This window comes from Vipera berus (genome assembly GCF_964194415.1).
Source record: "Vipera berus genome assembly, chromosome: 1".
In the NCBI taxonomy this organism is placed as follows: domain Eukaryota; kingdom Metazoa; phylum Chordata; class Lepidosauria; order Squamata; family Viperidae; genus Vipera; species Vipera berus.
This window is the reverse complement of record NC_138202.1, coordinates 15,082,127-15,104,060: the sequence shown is the minus strand read 5'-3', so window position 1 is coordinate 15,104,060 and position 21,934 is coordinate 15,082,127. Positions and strand designations below refer to the sequence as shown.

The 21,934-nt window shown below is 43.6% G+C and overlaps 1 protein-coding gene across 2 annotated transcripts; it reads left to right on the top strand.

The window, feature by feature from the left end:
* The first annotated feature begins 5,571 nt into the window (after positions 1 to 5,571).
* HMG20B (high mobility group 20B) lies at positions 5,572 to 20,418 on the top strand. Of its 2 annotated transcripts, none has more exons than XM_081325532.1 (9): positions 5,572 to 5,660; positions 7,266 to 7,371; positions 8,361 to 8,564; positions 10,487 to 10,607; positions 12,428 to 12,474; positions 13,797 to 13,875; positions 15,567 to 15,782; positions 18,342 to 18,474; positions 20,194 to 20,418. In XM_081325532.1, the coding sequence occupies exons 1-9, from the start codon at positions 5,626 to 5,628 to the stop codon at positions 20,204 to 20,206; spliced, it is 954 nt and encodes a 317-aa protein (XP_081181658.1). In that variant the 5' UTR covers positions 5,572 to 5,625; the 3' UTR covers positions 20,207 to 20,418. The 2 variants fall into 2 exon arrangements, with proteins under 2 accessions (XP_081181658.1, XP_081181657.1); XM_081325531.1 differs by having other exon boundaries at positions 7,266 to 7,383.
* Positions 20,419 to 21,934: the final 1,516 nt, after the last annotated feature.

The following is a 21,934-nucleotide window of genomic DNA, read 5'->3' as shown; positions in this document are numbered from 1 at the left end:
ACTGGCATTTATTCCTGGTTTTCAGCAAAATACCCTAGAGCCAACAATGGGTTCTCTTAATGACTGCCACATTTGCTTTACAACCACAGCAAAAAGGTAATAAAATCACATTTATAAACTATTTGGCAAGCTCCATTTCAACTTCTCCCCTCAAGACGGACGCTATAGGGCAGAGGCCCCCAACCTTTTGGGCACTCGGGACCAGTTGTGTGGAGAGAGGTTTTTCCACAGACCAGAGGGGGCATGGTTTTGTGTGCTGCCTGCATCCCGCAGATGGGGCTTTGCTTGTTTGTGCAGACTGGTTGCTGGCATCCTGCGGCCCAGTACTGGTCCACGGACCAGGGGTTGGGAACCCCTGCTATAGGGCATTACATCCCAAAAGAACCAGATCCAAAGAGAGTTTTTCCCCCCCATGCTATCACTCTGCTAAACTACTAATTCCAACAACACTGTCTTATGCCCTGGGATGTCAAACCACCTAGTTGGGCTATATTACCTATTATCCTTCTCATCTTCCCTATTAACTATTTCCTTAACTTCTTATGACTATAATTTTCTTGTTTGTCATGATTTATGTTGATTGCTTTTATTAGTACCCTATTATGATTTAAGTTGATGTTTTTAGTGACTATCATTGAGTATGGTATCTTATGATTTATGATTGTATTTTATGATTATGATCATGATTTATCACTTGTTGCTTGTATTTACCATGCTGAGAGCTTATGCTCCAGAGACAAATTCCTTGTTTGTCCAATCACACTTGGCCAATAAAGAATTCTATTCTATTCTATAAAGAATAGAAGAAACATAGAATTTGGATAGTTTCCGAAGGATTACAAATAAGCTTGTGCCACTTTAAGAGTTTACAAATGATGCAGAGATTATAGCTGGGAGAAAGTAGGGTATGGTTCATAGCTATTGCTTCAAGGGAAGCTGCGAATTGTAGAAGAGAAAATGATAGTCAGGGTTATTTACAGTGTGCTGAAATTGGAGTTTCATTTTGCAGGACCCAGGAAGAGAGCCTTTTCTGCTGTGGTGTCTGTCCTGTGGAATATTATATACAGTATACACATCTTAAATTGGCCCCAATCCTCCTGCCTTTTAAGAAGGCCCTGAAGACACAGCTCTGCCACTGTGACTGGGGGTCTGGCAAAGATGAAGGGCTTCTTATAGTGGTTATATTGAATTGAAAAATTGACATAATGAATTCTGCTAGTGATCAAGATTTTATTTTTTAAACTGATTGACAGTTTAACTTGCTTTCCTCTTTTTACCTGTTCTTAAGGTAAAGGTAAAGGTAAAGGTTCCCCCGCACATGCGTGCTAGTCGTTTCCAACTCTAGGGGCCGGTGCTCATCTCCGTTTCAAAGCCGAAGAGCCAGCGCTTGTCCGAGGACATCTCCGTGGTCATGTGGCTGGCATGACTAGACGCCAAAGGCGCACGGAGCGCTGTTACCTTCCCACCGTAGTGGTCCCTATTTTTCTACTTGCATTTTTATGTGCTTTCGAACTGCTAGGTTGGCAGAAGCTGGGATGAGTAACAGGCGCTCACTCTGTTACGCGGCACTCGGGATTCGACCCACCAAACTGCCGACCTTATGATCGACAAGCTCAGCGTCCTAACCCACTGAGCCACCGCGTCCCTTACCTGTCCCTTACTTACCTGTTCTTAGCCACCCAGAATTGCTTAGATGAGAGGTACTGCCATACAAATCAAATAAATAAGAACATTGACAGCCCAGCCTGTAATATGTCGTGGGAGTACAGGAATTGTATTTTGCTAGCCCCAAATCTGAAAATATTCTGAGGAAATTAACAATGGGAGTGAATGACCCATATTTTCTTGAAGCGATGAGCTGATTACCGAACAATAGATACCAGCATCGCAAATCCACTCCACATAGTTTCATCAGGCAGAATCGGGGGGAAAATCCTCCTGGGCATGAAGGCATAATGTAATCTTTCTTTCTTTCTTTTGTAGGAAGAAAAGTCTTCATCATGGTTCCTCCAAGCGGGGAATAAACATGGCAACTGCTTTGGGAAGAAGGTTGTAGTTTATTGCAGAGGAAAGCCAGACAGAAAGATGGATCCAACAGAAAAAGAAGGGCTGAGCACATGTGGGTAGTGGGTTTTTATACCCCCTGGACTCTATTGTCTGGAGTTATTTCCTGTTTCAAGCTTTATATTTCCTTTGTCACGTATTCTGTCCTTAGCCTAGGTGTGCCCCTCTAGGATTCTTGATGGTTGTGGGTATGTCCTATTATGTCCCCTGCTTCCCTGGGGCTGTGGCTGATGTTGACTCTAGAGATCTTTCTTCCTAATCCCAGTTTCCTGACAAGATTATCACATCTGCATTTCTAGTTGGTTTGTGCTTGGGACAGAGGGACTTGGGGGCAGGGTTGGTTTCTGCTTTTAAAATCCTTTAAGGAAATATACTGCTCAAAAAAATAAAGGGAACACTTAAACAACACAATGTACTGTATTTAATAGTAGGATGTCTTATTTTGTGTTCCCTTTATTTTTTTGGCAGTATATATTCTGCCCTTTTAATATTTCCTTCTCTGGGGAGCTGATCTTTCTTTCTTTCTTTCTTTCTTTCTTTCTTTCTTTCTTTCTTTCTTTCTTTCTTTCTTTCTTTCTTTCTTTCTTTCTTTCTTTCTTTCTTTCTTTTTCTCTTTCTTTTTCTTTCTTTCACACAAAGGAAGTTTCTCCTGTTAAATTTCTGCCTGTCTTGCGGATGCTGATTTACTGACTCCTTGCCTATGACTACTATCTTTTTGACCAAGACAGAGAAACCGGTCCGGGACTTTTAAGACTTCCGGTAGTGGAGTCACAGTTCCTTTCCACAGTTGTTGCGTTGGGCAACAACTTTGTTTTTTTAGGACCTGATAGTCCAATGCTGTGCGATTTTATCACCTTACTTAAAACACTAAGCAAGAGTGGATAGATTATAATAAAAGGAACTCAATGATAAATATGGGGAAGGGCGAGAAAAATGCCTCCTAAGTATTTAATTAGAACTCCTATGATGAACACTGCTGCTATTTTTAAGAGCATTTTAAGAGCTCTCATTGGCTCCGGCCACAATTCCAACCAACCCATAGGCTTGAAAGTCATGACGTATTCATTACACGCGGGCGGGCGGGCGGGGAGAAATAAAGAAGCTGGCCTATCCTGAGAGAGTGGAAGCCGCTCTTCTCCAATCAGGGCCTCGAGAGCGAAGCTGGTTTAACATAATGGTACAGCTGGGCGGGGGAAGGAGAGGAGGAGGAGGAGGCGCTTCTGCTGGTGAAAGAGACGAGAAAGAGAAAAAAGGACCAGGAAAGTTTTGGGAAACAATGTTGTGCAGTAATGGTTGCGATGAGAGGGAGCGGGGAGATCGGCCATACCAAAGACGGAGGCGGGGCTGGGATGTGGGGCTGCGCAAGGTGGATGATTCCGCAAGAACCCATGAATTATTTGGGGAGATCCGGGGAGGGAAAGATGGAGGGAGGGGGGGCGGGCGGTCTAGCTACCTCTTTTCCTGTCCTTTTCCCACGCCACTTATCCGAGAGCATTTATGTTAATTTAATGGTGTCTTCCTCCACATATTGAGATCTTCCGTGTTCCTAGTTTAAATTAAGAGTAGCCTCAACTAACACACTTTCCAAACGTCCCGGATTGCAGAACCCATAAACCTCCAGCCAGCCTGGCCGATTGGAGTTCTTCTATGGTAATCCCTTGGCTGCAAAATACTGCAGCCAGTCAAATGCTTTCAGGAGGCTTCCCCCCCCCCCAAAAAAAAAAGCCTAAGGGCAACAACTCTCCCATTAGCGTTGGTACAATGCCTTTGAAAATGGAGGCTCTCTTACCTGTCTCACCCTACTCCTCTCCAGAAATTGGTATACTGTTGTTTCTTCCAAGTTGTGTGTTTCAGCAGCCGGCCTTGCATCTTGAACAACGGATTCCAGAAATTAATATTGTGCAGTGAGCGTTTAAAGTGAGGCAGGATTGAGGGGAGGGGAGGTATCTGCTCCAAATTTGCCATCCATCCATTTCATTGTCAGAAATTTTAATACGGAATTTCAGCAATATGAATGGAGCACCGATTTATGTTATTGTTCAAATTGGTGTTTGATTCTGCATATACTGCAACGGCTATGTTTGCATAATACAGACTGGCCATACAAATGTTTGGTAAATCTGGGCCATGTGGTTAATGGTACAGTGTGCCATATAAATTCAGAAGACAGGGTTGAGAAAACCATGGTTCCATTAATTGTGAGCATATTGTACGAACAAGCAGAGGCATTTATTTATCCACCTTAGGACATAAAATGTAGTTGGTTTATCTTCCAAATTGAAATACTGTTTCCCATGTCGCTAATTATCTAAAGAGGGGGAACCTGTAAAACTCCAGATGTTGGGTAGCAGTCCCCACTAGCCACAGGAGCAGCTGTTGATGTTGCAAGCAGCATTTGGAGGATCGTAAATTCCCCATCACTAGTTTAAGGACACGGTGGCTCAGTGGGTTAGGACACTGAGCTTGTCGATCAGAAGGTCGGCAGTTTGGCGGGTCGAATCCCGAGTGTCGCGTAGCAGAGTGAGCGCCTGTTACTCGTCCCAGCTTCTGCCAACCTAGCAGTTCGAAAGCATGTAAAAATGCAAGTAGAAAAATAGGGACCACTACGGAGGGAAGGTAACAGCGTTCCGTGCGCCTTTGGCGTCTAGTCATGCCACATGACCACGGAGACGTCCTCGGACAAGCGCTGGCTCTTCGGCTTTGAAACGGAGATGAGCACCGGCCCCTAGAGTCAGAAACGACTAGCACGCATGTGCGGGGGAACCTTTACCTTTTACCTTTACCTTTAGCTTCTCAGCCTATTGAGCTACAGTGTTTCTCAGCCTTGGCAACTTTAAGACCTGTGGACTTCAACTCTCAGAATTCCCCAACCAGCAAGCTGACTGAAGAATTCTGAAAGCTGAAGTCCACAGGTCTTAAAATTATCAAGGTTGAAACACGAAGCTACTGTACATAGATTAGCATTGTAATTCATTATCTGGCAGCTAATTTACTATATAACTGCAATTCTCCTAATTCCCATTGGCCATGCTGACTGGGGATGATGGGGGTAGCACTCCAGCATAGCTGAAGAGCTTCAATTGAGGAAGAATGTAGCAATGGCCATTCTGTTAGTTTACCTAAGATGGCCATTGTTATAGTCTTGAGGAGACTTTCTGTTGTAGTTGCCTTCCTATTCTATTGAAATTTTCCCGTTAAAAGCTTTTGGACATAATATAGATTGATCCTGCAGTGCCTTTACTTCTTAATCTATGCAAATGGAACCTCTCTTGCAGGGTCAGCTTACTTCTGAAACACAATTATTGAATAAGAAAAAAAAGTGAGGTATTTTGTCTTCTTTGCAAGAACTTTTGCTCAGCCATTGTAAGGGCTAAGCTGCCGGATTCCTCATTTAGGCATTCAGAAAAGGAGTTCAGAGACACAAAGAGCCATTTAATCTTCTGTGTAAATTATTTCCTGCCCAAGCTAATTGTAATTTTACACTAATAATTTCCACATGTCTTCTTTAGGTCCCTTAGTTTAAGTGGACGTCTACGGCTTTTTTGAATTCAAGGAAAAGGAATGTCGCAGAGCTCTAAGCAATCTACTGGACTCCTGTAAGTGATGAACACTTTTTATTTTGGAGAGAGGGGACTTTGGATTGTGTGTGCTGTGTATGGGAGACGAACAAACACTATGAGTTATGTATATGATCTTTCTAAAAAAATCCAACTTGTTATGTAAAACTTTCCTAAACCTATTTTGAATTGTCACAAATGCTATTAAATCTTTAAATTCTCAAAACATGAAATCCTACATCTTGAGTACATGCAAAATCCCCTTATCCCCTTTTCTTGGCCAGCTTCTAAAATCCTATTCAGCCTCCACTTTCATTTTTCAAATTTAACAGTCCTGGTTATATTTGCATGGCACCGTCTTACACATAGGTTTGTTTATCTACATATTTATATCCTATCTCTTTTTCTACAACTAAAGGGGGTGTGCATCTTGCTTTTACCTTTTTTTCCCCCTCACAACAATCCTGTGAGGTGGCTTGGACTGAGAGAGAAGGACTGGTCTAAAGTGACCCAGTCAGCTTTCATACTTAAGGGAGAACTGGAACTCGGAGTCTCCTGGTTTTTAGACCTGCAGTTTACCCACCATACCAAACAGCCTTATTAACCTATCACATGAGTGTGCTTCATCCTAGTGGATGTTGCCTATTGATTCTTCCTCTTTGCATCAACAAGGAAGCAAATTAGACATGTAACTTACACTGATGACTGAACTTGCATTTTGTGTGTGTGCCCAAATAAGGTAGGATCATTTTTTTATTAAACAAATTATATAGTGGTCCAACTTGCAGAGATGACTCAGGTACCAATTTAAACCTGTATGTTGATTTATTTTTATTTTTTTATTTTAATTCCATTTATATCCCGCACTTCTCCGAAGACTCAGGGCGGCTTACAAGCTTAGCAGTCGCCTTCATTCTATGTATATGCCTGCTTATTAGGGCTTTCACACACACACACCAAGCGGCATTATTACAAAGTCAGCTTAATTGCCCCCAACAATCTGGGTCCTCATTTTACCTACCTCGGAAGGATGGAAGGCTGAGTCAACCTTGAGCCTGGTGGGACGCGAACCTGCACTAATTGCAGGCAGCTGGTGTTACTTAAGGAGGCATTAGCCCACTGCTCCACCAAGGCTCTTGCTTATTATCTCAGCTGTTTAGGTTCAATAAAATACTCTGCGTTCTGTCTCTTCACTTTCTGAGTGAATGCATAGAGCAGATAAGCTCTACTCTACTGCACAAGCAAATTAGCATACTTGATTTTATAGTGGTTTAATATTCGTGCTACAATTCTTAACTGAAAACAAATTGGACATGCCCAGTGAGTCATTGTATATTAAAACAGTTTTTTCAACTAGGATGACTTGTTTTTCGATTAATGGTAGGAATCGCTTTATGTATTTAAGCTTAAATATAATGTTTTTTTTAAAGATTTCAAAACTAATGAAAAGTCTGATTGTGTTTCATAGGGCTTTTTTCTAAACAAATAATCCTACACCTTTATTTTTCTCTACTGTTCTTATTGAGTCATTTAACTCTTTAGCTATATCCCTAAATCTGTTTTTAGTTTTGATGGTAGCTTTGAAATGTTTTCAAGTTCTCCATTGCTGTTGTGGAAATCTTTGCTTGTAACTTTGGATTACAGGAATGCTGCAAGTAAAACTCAACATGGGAACTTCCTAGTGGCTATTAAGCAGGAGAAAGGCGAGGCCCCTCGGTTAATTGGGGAGAAGCCCCATGGCGAAGAAGAGGTGAGCCCCCTGGTGCGTCTATATAAACAGGCTGTCAATTTTGATTTATTTTAAAAAAATAGCTCACCTGAGAAGGGAAATGCCCTTAGTAAATCAACTTAGCATTTTCCTGATTCTGCTGCAAAATTTTGACTAGCTGTCATAGGAAGTGTTGCAAAAAAAAGAGCAGTCAGCAGGAAATCTAGTGACTTGGGGCCTATGGGTGATATAATAGGAATGTGTTTATAGCATTTTAAAAATATCGAAATAACAATGGCCAACCTTGGCATACAAAAGGTTTAAGCGTTGAATTTGGTGATGTATAGATTAGATCACATAACCCAGTGACAACTTCAACCAAACCTGTATTTGTATTTCATAATACTAAGCAAGGTAGTATCTCAGTGTATTTGGATGAGAAATCACCAGAAACACTGTATCAGAATTATTGGCTGGGCTGGGAGTTTTAAACATCCAGAAAAAAAATAGCAAACAGTTTCTACCTTGTTGCAAAGAAAGCTAAATGGACAAAATAGCTAGGAGTCTTGCTCATCTTGCAAGTGATTTTATATTTTTGCTAGATTAATATAATTATGCTTTTTTTTAGCGTATTGGTGGCCTAGTGGTGAAGATGCTTTCCTCCCACTTGGAAGGTTGAGAGTTCAATCCTAAGCAGTGGCAGATGTTTCTTAGGGCGCAAATAAAAAAAATTGCTGAGAACTCCACATAGGTGTTAGGAAGGGCATCTGGCCAGTAAACGCTTAGCTCCGTCCAATTGCCCCAACTCTACTGGGCTCCATCCTTTCAAGGATGTCTCTACATTTCTGAGGACTAGAAACTTTCATTTTAGAGTGTAGCCAGAGATTCCACAACCAGGATCGTACTTCAGGGTTTTTCCTTTTGCTTGTGTGGGGCTGCCACAGATATGTGGTGGCAGCCCTGAACACAGGCCTCCAGAAATGCCAGGCAGAGCAGAGTAACCCAAACTTTCATGTTTCCACTGTGGGCAGCCGGTGAAAAAGCGGGGCTGGCCGAAAGGCAAGAAGAGGAAGAAAATCCTTCCAAATGGACCGAAGGCCCCCGTGACGGGCTACGTCCGCTTTCTGAATGAACGACGGGAGCAAATTCGCATGCAGCGCCCGGATTTGCCCTTCCCTGAAATCACAAAAATGTTGGGAGCAGAGTGGAGTAAACTACAGCCCACAGAAAAGCAGGTGAGAGAACATGGAAATAAGAAAGTTTTTCTGTGATTTTTAGCAATGAATAAGTGTCGAATCTTACTTCCAGGCTCCCTCAACTTATAATCAATTCCTTAACGACCATTCAAAGTTACAATGGACCCAAAAAAGATATAATCTGGATTCCAAGTTCTGATGCCCCCCCCTCCTCCCCCAGGGTCACATGACTGCGTTTTTTTTAGGCAACCAGCCTGCATTTATGAGCATCTGCAGCAGCATCCTGGGACTGCATTGTATGGAGGTTTTTTTTTTTTAATAGAAACCAGAGTTTATTTCCAGTTTCCAGTTTAAAAAAATGCTCACTGTGAACAGTAGGTTTGCTTTACGACTGCAATGTTAGCATGATGACTACCGCAAAAAAGGTCATAAAATTGGACATGGTTACATGATCTGCTTAATGGCCAGCACAACCTACAGCCTTAATTATGTGTTCCATTATGATTATAAGTGGAAGACTACCGGCATTTTGTCCCTATCTAATGTTAATTTAGAAGTTACTATTTGAGTTTTGGTTCTGCAAGTTTGATTTCTGTTTTTACTGTACATCAACCCAGGTATCTGAAACCATCAGGTTGGTTCCTAGTGACCATATAGCTGGATTTTCTTCTGGGTCTTCCATCAGTGACCCATTATTGTTATAATTGAATTAATGCACTATGCTGCAGGACTTCTCTTTTCTTCCGGTTTTCCAGCATTCCAGCCTTCTTCAGAGATCTAGGTCTTCATATAGTCTATCTGAAATAAGATCATTTGGGCCTGACCATTTGTGCCTTTATTTAGAAGTCTGGATATTCAGTAATCTATTTGTTTGTTTTCTTGACTATCTGTAGTATTCTTAGAAGTCTTCTCCAACACCAGAGTTAAATAACATCAATGCTTTTCCATCCTATTTCTTCAAAATCTGAAGCCAGTTGACAGTTACTGGTAGTGCTCAAATTAGGACACAATTGAGCTCAATATTTCCTTCGCTAAACAAGACAGTTGCCCCATTTTATGTTGCCCTTTCTTACCATAGTTGTTAAGTGAATGACTGCAATTAACAGCAATGGCTTCCCCATTGATTTTGTTTGCCAGAAGGTCACAAGAAGTGTTCATGTTGACCCAGGATACTACAATGATCATAAATATATCACAGTTGCCAAGCATTTGAATTTTTATCATGTGACTACGGGGATGCTGCAGTGGTTGTAAGTGCGAAAAATGTGCCACTGTAACTTCAAACAGGGAGGAAAGGGAGGAAAGCCATGGCAAATCTAGACAGCACACTAAAAAGCAGAGACATCACCCTGTCAACAAAAGTGTGTATAGTTACGGCTATGGTCTTCCCAGTTGCAATGTATGGCAGTGAAAGTTGGACCATAAGAAAGGCTGAGCGCCAAAGAATTGAAGCCTTTGAACTCTGGTGCTGGAGAAGACTCCTGCGAGTCCCTTGGACTGCAAGGCGATCAAACCGGTCAGTCCTAGAGGAGATCAACCCTGACTGCTCTTTAGAAGGCCAGATCCTGAAGCTAAAACTCAAATACTTTGGCCACCTAATGAGAAGGAAGGACTCACTGGAGAAGAGCCTAATGCTGGGGAAGATTGAAGGCAATAGAAGAAGGGGACGACAGAGAATGAGGTGGCTGGATGGAGTCACTGAAGCAGGAGGCGTGAGCTTAACTGGACTCCAGAAGATGGTAGAGGACAGGAAGGCCTGGAGGAACATTGTCCATAGGGTCGCAATGGGTCGGACACGACTTCGCAACTAACAACAACAAACTTCAAACAGCCATTAAACGAATGGTCGAGGACTATCCATGTAGGCATATTATTATATTATAAGCATGTTAAATAAGCACGGGATGAAGAGAGTTGGAGCTTGTGGATTGGGTCAGTTGTAACATTTCCTGTGTTTTCAGCGCTATCTGGATGAGGCTGAACGGGAGAAGCAGCAATACATGAAGGAGCTGAGGGAATACCAGCAGTCAGAAGCTTACAAGCTGTGTGCTGAGAAGATGCAAGAGAAGAAAATCAAGAAAGGTCAGTTTTGCACTTGCATCTGATACTTGAAAATCCAGCACAGTGGAATTGTATAATTCCTTAGGGATTACTGTATTTCTTCCTCATATTGTGGTATGTATCAAAGTAATTAACGGACTCCAAGAAAGCCTTGTTAACTTTGTAATACAATTTGTATCTATACGTTTTTATGTATTTAAATTCATTTTTTTTTCTAAAAAGAGGTCTGTAGGTTTCACCAGACTCTCTTAAAAGGTCTATGGCAGAGGTCACCAACCTTTCTTGGTTGGTGGACCGGAGGGAAAGGGAGGGGGAAGCATTTTACGCACGCGCACGGGCCCACGAGCATGCGCTTGACGCAAACGGGGCAGGGCTAGCGCTGCACCATTCTTCTGTTTCTGCGCTGCGAAGCGTGGCATCAGCCCATTTTCGTGCACCAAGGCGTGGCGGCATCCCATTTTCGCGCCCTGAGGTACAGCATTGGCCCATTTTCATGCAGTGCAGTGGCCTGTTTTTGTGCATCACAGTGTGATATCAGTGCATTTTCATGCCCCGAGCCACGGCAGCAGCCCATTTTCACATGGTGCGGCGTCCTGTTTTCATATTTGACAGCTGTGGCACTAGCGCAATTGGGCATGTGTGTGTGCACTGGCCAGCCTGTCCTGCAGCCCAGTGGCCAGCAGCCCATGGCCCACTACCGGGCCGCGGCCCACAGATTGGGGGCCTCTGGTCTATGGCACAAAAAGAGATTAGGAACATTTTCGCACTTATTATCCCCGTAGTCACATGATAAAAATTCAAATGCTTGGCAACTGGGATATTTATATAGTTTGCTGTCCCTCTTCCCCTCCAGCTAATTTCTCAGCCTTCTTTGTAATTGCTCTTTAAAAATAACTCCATGGAAACGAAGCAGCGGAAATTTGTCTACAAGAATACCTCCTGCTTATATTTCAAAGCAGGCTGATGGCGAAATAAGAATTAGCTAACCATTCCTTTGATGTGTACATCATAGAGAAGCCTAGTTTCAAATGAGCTTACCTAAGACAAGATTGTAGGAATGAGAACTTTCTGCCCTTCTTGGAGACTAGTCTTTTTAGATAAGATCCCATGAAGACTTGATGGGGGTCTCCCTGCCATTTTGATTTGATGCCTCATTTGGGGGGCGAGGGGGGGGAAGAAGCTCCAGTAACAACAGTAATAGTAGCAGTAACAGAGTTGGGAGGGACCTTGAGGTCATCTAGTTCAACCCCTTGCTCTTGCAGGAGACCTATACCAGGGGTAGGCAACCTCGGCTCTTTTATGATTCATGGACTTCAACTCCCAGAATTCCTGAGTCAGCATAGCTGACTCAGGAATTCTGGGAGTTGAAGTCCATGAGTCATAAAAGAGCCGAGGTTGCCTACCCCTGACCTATACTGTTTCTGATAAATGGCTGTCCAGTCTCTTCTTAAAAGCCTCCAGTGATGAGACATCCACAACATCCAAAGGCAATTTGTTCCTTCTTGGATTTCTTCTTTTTTTTTCCCTGATCTCCAAAGGGGTAAACCAATTTTGCCCACAATCAGATACTCCTGACTAGTTAAATTTCCAGCTGTAAAGTCTTATTTACCGTGGCATCACCAACTGTAGGCATTCTTGATCCAAGTGAATATCGGTCTCTTTATTTTCCTTCCATGTTCCCTTCCCTCTCCTCTGCCCGTTAAAGGTAAAAGCCCTAGGATGGTCTATCAGGTAGGATAGGCAGTTTCTTTGGAGAGATTTAATTCAAATCATGACGGCATTATCAGCTCCTTGATACCTGCTTTGATTAACTAAATTTTCTTTGAAAAATATTATTTTAGAGGACGCTGGTACTGGAACTATGAACACATTGCTAAATGGATGCAAGGTAATTTGTCAGATTTTGCTTTTAGGAATGTCAAACTTGAAAGTGAGAAATTGTGATTAGATGTATTTCCTAGTTACTAGTCATTTCGATATTTCACCATCCATCAGCTTTGCCTTTTATCTACAGTAGCATGCTGAATGTGGAAAGAATATACTTTCTCTGGTTTTTTTCCCCCTAGGCCAGGGGTAGGCAACCTCGGCTCTTTTATGACTCATGGACTTCAACTCCCAGAATTCCTGAGTCAGCTGACTCAGGAATTCTGGGAGTTGAAGTCCATGAGTCATAAAAGAGCCGAGGTTGCCTACCCCTGGCCTAGGCAGTAGTTATTGCAACTGAGCTGCCATTTCACAACATTTGTATCTGAATGTCAAAAGCAAAAATAATAATGAAAAATGAATAATTTGAGCCTAAAAACTACCTACAGACAGTTATGTTGATGTAGCTTTTGATCTAGAAGTTAGATTTAGAATTTGCATGGAAGCTTTCTGTTGCAGTCTTAAGAACTTCCTACTAATATGAAAATTAGGAGAACAATTAAAGATAAGTTCACTTCTAAGGAAAATCCATTTGGCACTGCCTAGATAATAACACTAGGGACGTGGTGGCTCAGTGGGTTAGGACGCTGAGCTTGTCGATCAGAAGATCGGCAGTTTGGCGGGTCTAATCCCGAGTGCCGCATAACAGAGTGAGCGCCTGTTACTCATCCCAGCTTCTGCCAACCTAGCAGTTCGAAAGCATGTAAAAATGCAAGTAGAAAAATAGGGACCACTACGGTGGGAAGGTAACAGCGTTCCGTGTGCCTTTGGCGTCTAGTCATGCTGGCCACATGACCACGGAGTCGTCCTCGGACAAGCACTGGCTCGTCGGCTTTGAAACGGAGATGAGCACCGGCCCCTAGAGTTGGAAATGACTAGCACGCATGTGCGGGGGAGCCTTTACCTTTACCTTTTTTTAGATAATAGCATTTAATCTCTCGAGCATTAACTTAATGGTGGTTGTGTTCTTTTTATTAACTTCTTGTGACTGTTTATTCTTCTCAGCTATAAGAAGAATCATAGATATAAGCTTCATTTTAACCCATTAGCTTTGTCCTGGAGCATTGACAGCAGACTTGTGGCACATTAATGTATACCGTAGCTCCACTGCAATACTCAACATTTCTTTGCTAATTCTGAAAAAGAAAGGCTATTATCTTCCGAGAGACTGTGGTAACATAGTCTGTTCCCACATTTTCAGGATTTCCATGCTGCACTGAGAAAAATATGTAATCTTTTCAGTTATTAATTTTTTTGCCTAGCTTTTTTATCTATCTTTTCTTGCAGACTGGAGAAAGCAGCAGTGATGGCTTCTCAACATTTGATGTCCCTATTTTTACAGAGGAATTCTTAGACCAGAACAAAGGTACAAATGCAACTGTTGAAATATAGTTAATATTCTGATAAGGTGGAGCCTACCAAATAACATTTCTTCTCGATGCCCTGCCTTCCAAAAGCCACAAGCAATATCTCAGATGTTTCACAAAGAAGCAAAACAAATGAGGAAGATAGGTTTGAAAGTAAATATGCCCATATTTTCAAGAAAAGTTGTGGCTTTATTAAAAGGGGACCAACTTGGCTTAAAATGGCTAGAAAATCTGAACTTGAGCTTTTTTTGCCTTCAGTTGAGATGGAAGAGTGATTGCAGTATTAATCACTAAAAGAATGGAAATCTTTATTTGCATTTAATACTAGAGATGGATATTGGCACAAGTAGCAAGCTCTAAGAACTAACTAAAGAAAATGGCTAGATTGACAGTCTTAAGTTATTCTTCAGTTAGCAAGTTTATTAAATCACAGTTGGTTCAGTTCTCAAATAGAGGTAAAACATAAAAGCAAAAAATAAATCATCTTGGCTTCTTGATGTCTTGGCTTTGTACAGTGTCTGAACCAGCTCACTTTTCATTTTGGCTCTCTTCATAAAAACACCTGGGAGATCCTTCCTCAGTGTTCAAATTGTGATTTCTCATTAGATACTAAACCTTCCAGAATCATTTCTCTAGGAATTATAGGAGAAGACAAACAGTACACATAAGAACAGTTCAAATTACATAGATAAACCCAACTGGCTACATTCGTGCAAGGCCATTAGAGCTGAGTCTACTTATTTTCTAGGACATTATGGAAGACAAATAATTTAATTTAATTTAATTTAATAATTTGATTTCTATACCGCCCTTCTCCCGAAGGACTCAGGGCGGTGAACAGGGCAATACACAATAAAAATATTATACAAAAATTAAAAAGCCATTAAACATTATGCCCTTAAAATTAATAAGGTAAAGGTAAAGGTTCCCCCGCACATGCGTGCTAGTCGTTTCCGACTCTAGGGGCCGGTGCTCATCTCCGTTTCAAAGCCGAAGAGCCAGCGCTTGTCCGAGGACGTCTCCGTGGTCATGTGGCCGGCATGACTAGATGCCAAAGGCACACGGAACGCTGTTACCTTCCCACCGTAGTGGTCCCTATTTGTCTACTTGCATTTTTATGTGCTTTCGAACTGCTAGGTTGGCAGAAGCTGGGACGAGTAACAGGCGCACAATTAAAACTGTTTATAAAAACCCAACCCCATCCCGTCAGACCAGGCCAGCTTGTTCGAAAAAGAAAGTTTTGAGATCGCGCCGGAAGGAGCGAAGGTCGGGGGCCGTCCGGAGCTCAACCGGTAAGCTGTTCCAAAGGTCTGGCGCGCCCACAGAGAACGCTCTCCCCCTGGGGGTCACCAATCGGCATTCTTTGATCGGCGGCACCCTGAGGAGGCCCTCTCTGTGGGAGCGCACTGGACGGAGGGAAGTTGACGCCGGCCGCAGGTGTTGCCGTAGGTAATCCGGACCCATGCCATGAAGGGCTTTGTAAGTCATCACTAACACCTTGAACCTCATAGACTGTCCTGAAAACCAATTTCTCTCTGGTGCCTCTAAAAATTCTCAACCAATACAGTCAGAGTCTGGGAAATTCTGAGAGCTGTAACTTAACACATCTGAATGGTGTCGATTGCGATCTGTGTTTTTTTTTCTTTTTAATCCTGGTCCTCTTGCTTTCCCTTTCTCTTTGCTGGAGCAGCACGGGAAGCAGAGCTGCGGAGGCTGCGTAAGATGAACACGGAGTTTGAGGAGCAGAATGCCATCCTGCAGAAGCACACGGAGAGCATGAGCTGCGCCAAGGAGCGCCTGGAGCAGGAGCTTGCACTGGAGGAGAGGCAGACAGTGGCACTGCAGCAACAGCTCCAGACCGTGCGCCAAGCTCTGACAGCCAGCTTTGCCAGCCTTCCCATTCCAGGTACTGGAGAGTTTTAGTTTGACAGTGCTTGCCAAGTCAGGAGACACGAAAGTCTGCATGCTTTGCAAATACTTGTGTGTAGCAGTCATCTATCTTTTAGGGATGCACAGATCACGACAGGGCTACAAGCAAAACACTGCCCCATTCTCAATCTCAAGTTTTACTTTGTTAAAAATGCAAGAGTGTTAAGTTGGTTATGTTTACCGGAAGGTCTGGGCCAACTCTTCAGGGTCCTTCCAGGAGGTTTGTGCCTGCATAGAAAACACTGCCATCACAGAAACATGAGAGTTGAGAAAGATCTTTGATTTCATCTAGTCCAGTCCCTTCTTCAACATAGGAATGGACAGATGACCATCCAACCTCTGCTTGGCAACTTCCACCAAGATTATTGGTGAAAGGAAAAACCACTTTGGGTTTGGATTTAGACAGGCCTGTTATTTATACAGTGGACCTTGATACTCAACTGCTTTGAAACTCATTGAATTCGGTACTCACATGAAAATTTTGTCCCGATGCTTATAGTTTGTTTGGTACTCAACCCACAAGCTAGAACATGTTGGTGTTGGCTGCCTTGTGACTCACTACATTATTCCTTAGGGGAAAAGATTGATTTGGTACTCATCGTTTTTTGCACTCATTGCGCCTCCCCAAACCAATTAACCCTGAGTACCGAGGTACCACTGTACTTAAGTTGTAGATCAAGATAAACGAATGCTATTGTACTGTGGATGGAGAAAAAGCAGGAGTGACTTACTAGAGCGGTGGTGGTGAACCTATGGCACGCGTGCCAGAGGCAGCAATCAGAGCCCTCTTTGTGGGCACGCATGCTATGCCCCGGAGATGGCAGCCGTCCCTCTTCAACCAGCCACCCGAGATCCCATGTGGCCGGCACAGCTGGTTTCCCTCTGCCCCCGTCCCGTCCCTCCTGGCCTTGCATGCTCTCCTTTTACTGGGCACGACCCACTGCATTGCCTCCTCAGCTGTTGGCCAGCTGTCCAGCTCAGAGGCGGCTTCTCTGAACTGCTGGCAGCGGGCTGCAGAGCCCCAGAGTGCTCTGGTCGAGGAGTTGGCAGGCTGTGGCTGCTGATGGACACTGTCGGCCCCCATGTGCTCGCTGGCCTCTGTGTGCAGGGGCTGATGGTGTCAGGCAGCAGCTGCCCCGCTCCTGCCTCACCTTGCCACGTGGCAATGGCACCCCCACCCTGCCTTGCCTCACCCCGCAGAACGAGCCTCCTGCCCACCGCCCCACCTGCCAGAGACCCCCTGGATCTCCCCCAACCCTGCCCAGCCCCCACAGGCATCCCTTCCCACGAGCAACATCGAGGTGACCATGCCCACTTTGGCCACACCCACCGAGTCTGCCATGACCACCACAGCCACGCCCGCCCAGTGGGCCACATTCCACCTGGCACCTGGCAATAAATGAGTGAGTTTTGTGTTGCAGTTTGGGCCCTCGGTCTCTAAAAGGTTTGCCATCACTGTACTAGAGCAACTTGCAACCTTTGCTGCCGGCTTCCCAATTGAGGTTGCTTGTGGGAAGTTGTCTGAGAAAACTGCAAGTTGTAATAATGTGACCCTGAGGTTGTAATCACAAGCCGGGCACCCGAGTGCCCAGATCACAATCACATCAAGGCTCAAAAGAGCCTTGGTGGAGCAGTGGGCTAATGCCTCCTTAAGTAACACCAGCTGCCTGCAATTAGTGCAGGTTCGCATCCCACCAGGCTCAAGGTTGACTCAGCCTTCCATCCTTCCGAGGTAGGTAAAATGAGGACCCAGATTATTGGGGGCAATTAAGCTGACTTTGTAATAATGCCGCTTGGGGGGTGTATGAAAGCCCTAATAAGCAGGCATATACATAGAATGAAGGCTACTGCTAAGCTTGTAAGCCGCCCTGAGTCTTCGGAGAAGGGCGGGATATAAATGGAATTAAAATAAATTTAAAAATAAAAATAAAAAACATTGCTGCGGGGGTATTGTGACAGCTGAAACATTAACGACCAGTCAGTCATGTGTCTGCTTTTTCAGTGCTGCTGAACTTTGAACAACCGCTGAATGAATGGAGGAAAGCTGAATGCTACTGAAAAAAGGACCACAGGAAATTGGGGAGGGGGGGGGAAGGGGAATAGAAGCAAGCAGCAGCAAAACCAGCTTATGGGTGCTAAGAAAGTTTCTAAATCCAAGCTGAACTGGAAAACCTTTTAATTTCTTCTAATTAGATACTTGCTAGATTCTGGCTGTACATTTTGAGAGTTAAAATGGAAAATTGGAAAAAAAGCGAATTTATGCATTGTCATCACTCTGAATCGGGTCAATGTGTTCTGGAACTATGCAGTATGAATACAGAATATGTTATTGAGAAAACATTCTGAATGGCATGTTTTACTTTGTTAAAAAGGCAAACTTTTAACTCTTTAGTTGTCTGAAAGTTATGTCCAGATAAGATTTCCAGAATTCAGAGGGCGAGGTTTGTTCTCTGCTAGCTTCAGCGTATCCTACAAAATGTTCATCGGCAAGGATGCTAATTGTTGCTCAAGCAGCTAATGAGAGTCTTTCCAACAGGCACAGGGGAAACCCCCACATTGAAAACACTTGATTTCTACATGGCAAAGCTTCACAGCACCATTGAGAGCAATCCTATACAACACGAAAGGCTGGTTGTCCGAGTCAAGGAGATTTTGTCCCGCGTTGCCAAGTAAGCATGAACGTATATGCTTCTGTAGTACAGGGACTCCTCGACGTATGACCATAATGGATAGTGACCTATCCAATTTTACTGTGTGTGTGTGTGTGTGTGTGTGTGGTGAAGCGAATCACCATGTTCATTAAGTGAACCTGCAGTCCTTAAGCAAACGCCACGGTCGTTAATTGATTTTATTGTTCGCCAGGGGCCTATTTGCTGAAAACTGCAAGTAAAAACACCGGTTTTGTACAAAAACGTAAACAGGTCATCTGACCCAGGATGCTTCAAAAGGCCATAAAAGCAGGCCAGTTGCTGAACATGCGAAATGCAGTCGCAATACTGCGGGGGAGTGGGAATCCATCAGAACTTTGGAACTGGTTTGTAAGCACCTTTTGGGAGGTCCGTTGGAACTTCAAAAGTTCACCATTGATGAGTTGTAAGTCAAGGACTGCTTGTAAGCAGGGATGAAATAGAAGCCAACTCTGACCCTTTACACAAGCAGATAACTCAAGGCAGGGATGTGGAGTGTTTGGATCTGAAGTGGGCAACTTTCCTGGCAAACATTCTCACCTCTTTGGGCTGATGCATCAGCCACGAAGGTTGCCCACTTCAGATCCAAACACTACACATCTCTGCCTTGAGTTATCTGCTTGTCCAGGGTTTGGAAAGCACTAGGTTTCCCCCATCATTTCCTCCTGTCTCCTTAAAGGATCCAGAGATCTTTTGCCCACAAAACAGGCCCGCTGTTACGTTGGAGGCTTCTCTTCAGCCATGTGCTCTTGGTGTAAGGGAAAGATGTGAATCCAGAATATAGCGTGTACCTTTGCACGCGTACTCTAAAGCAGTGTTTCTCAACCTTGCCAATTTGATGATGATTGGACTTCAACTCCTACTGTAGCTGGCTGGGGAATTCTGGGAGTTGAAGTCCACCCATCATCAGCTTGCTAAGGTTGAGAAACACTGCTCTAAAGCATGGGTCTTTTGGCTGGCATTACTAGCTGTCCAGGGCTGCAGGGGGTCTGTGTTCTGTACCAGCCTGCTACCGGCCCTGCAGCAAAAGCAGGGACAACCCCTTTACAAACGGCAAGAGGCTGGAATAAAGCCTGCCAAATTTATTAACATAAAACAGAGCAAGACAAGACACCAACCATGAAACAGGAGCTATGAAACAGGAACTATCCAAGCGGTTGCCTTCAGCAAACCAGCCCTCCCACACATTCCCCTTAAATACAGTTCAGGGCGTGGCCTCTCTCTGCCTCCTTCCGAGGTGCCCCATTGCCTTCCTCTGTTTACTCCTGATTGACTGCCTCCTGCGTCGGGCGTCCTTGAACAGGGCCAGCTGTGGGTCATCTTCATCCATGCTGTCAGGCTCACACAGCTGGGTCTCCGTCGTGACCAGGTGGGAGGGGCCCGGCTGAGGGCTCTGCGGAGCCTCAAGGCCATCATCAGCAAGCTCTTCAACACCCCCCTCCTCCTCGTGAGTCGTCCGACCCAACTGCCGAACCCACAGGCTGACCCTGAATCACAACAGTCTGCGGGCCACGGGTTATTTATTTTTAGTTCATTTGCTAATTTGGTGTGCGAACTTGAAAACAAAGCTAGCTGCTTCTTGGAACTAAAATGAGGGTTGTGTTGGATTTAAGAGTTGTTTAATGTTGTCATTTCCAAGGCATCAAATGTCTTGACACAGACAACTGAGCGTGTTGTGGGTAACTCTGTTTCTCTCTTCAGCGAGCATTTGTAAGTAACTGAGATGCTGGGCACAACTTGAAAACATCTCAACTACAGTTTGCCAGGTTGATGGACTACACTGCCATACGCTCCTCCTGATGCAGCTGCCTTTATGTAGCAGATCTTCTCCAGTGCCTCTCCTCTTCAAAGAGCCTTAAGTTGCCTTCTCTGCTCCTGAAATATGTAGGAAAACCTCTTTTCTTTCTGAGCTTTGTCCTCTCTTGGCTCTTTCTGAAGTTCCTGGCAGGACAGCAAATGGTAATGACAGAAAATCAATGAGACTTGTCCATGATTGTTGGGTTCTGGAACTGTTTTCTCCTCCAAACTACAGATTTCCAGGCTAATTTTGCCACAGAAATGAGTACTGCAGTCACTGGGCTACGTGGCTGACTACTGTGGCTACTAACAGGTCACACACAGGAATATCAAAAGCAGACCGAGGCCAATATGCTTAGAATGGTTAGAAGTAGATCAATAAGGATTTTTGACTCCCAATTAACAATAGCAGCTACACAAGGCCACCTCTAACTCTAAATTATACTACTGAGATTATGAAAGATGGGGTTGTGTGAGAGGCTTTTAAATGCTGATCCTCGATCCTTCTTTAATTTTCAGCATATGCCTCAATCCAATTGGTGGATTGAGAAAAAGCAGAATAGATCCAAGTCTAAAAACTGCCCTTCCCTCTGATAAGAGGTACAAACGAGCAGATAATTTCAATGAATTCTATCCCACTTGCGTTTTTAAAATCAGAGCAAAACATGCTATTACTTACTATTAATATAGTTTGTATTGTCATTTTAATTAGATGACCTCCAAGGTCCCTTCCAACTTATTATTATAATTATTTTAATGGAACGTTTTATCGACAAGTGTTTTGGAATGCTTTTTGGAATTGAGAAATGCATTGCAAAACTTGAACAAGGGAAAATCCAAGAGATATTTCAATCCAGATATCCATCCACAGAATGTTTACCTGATTAATTCTCACCAGGATGTGTTAATCATCTCTAATGAGTTGTTTCATTGACTGAATTTGTATATGCTAAACCATAGCTTGCTTAACCATGGTTTGAACAGCTGGATTCACAGAAATGTCAAATTAAAAAAAAAATTCTCCTGGTGACTCAAAGGTGCTTTTTCAAGTCACCTGCACTATTTTTCCCCCTTGAAGGTGATATTTCGCTTCTCATCCAAAATGTTTTCTTCTTCCTCAAGGAAAAAAAAAAAGTAAAGTTGCCTTTGGAAAAGCACCTTTGAGACAGCTATAATCGGCATGCCAGAACTGATCCGTGCAAACAAGCGAAGCCTCATCTTCAGGATGCAGGCAGCACACAAAACCACGGCCCCTCCAGTCCACGGAACCGGTCCCTGGTGCCCCAAAAGTTGGGGACCTCTGAGTTAGAGAGATGTGGGAATATTGACAAAGGTTGTGGTTGCATGGCAGGCTTGTTCATAATTACCCAACCTTAGTTTACTCAGTTTGCCCAATTTTCTGCAGTTGCATGATCTACGTAAACATACACTAACAATGCAGACTGAGTTCACACTTGGCTGAAACCTAGCTGGTTGTTTTGGATTCTGCAATAACAATCCACGTGTCATTTCAACAGTCCACGTGTCATTTCTACCTGTCTCAAGAATGGGCAATTTATGGCATGCAGAACACAAGCATATTGATTTCAATCCCTTTTCATCTTCTAGAGCAGTTTTAAGGTGAAGATAGGAAGGAATTCCTTTT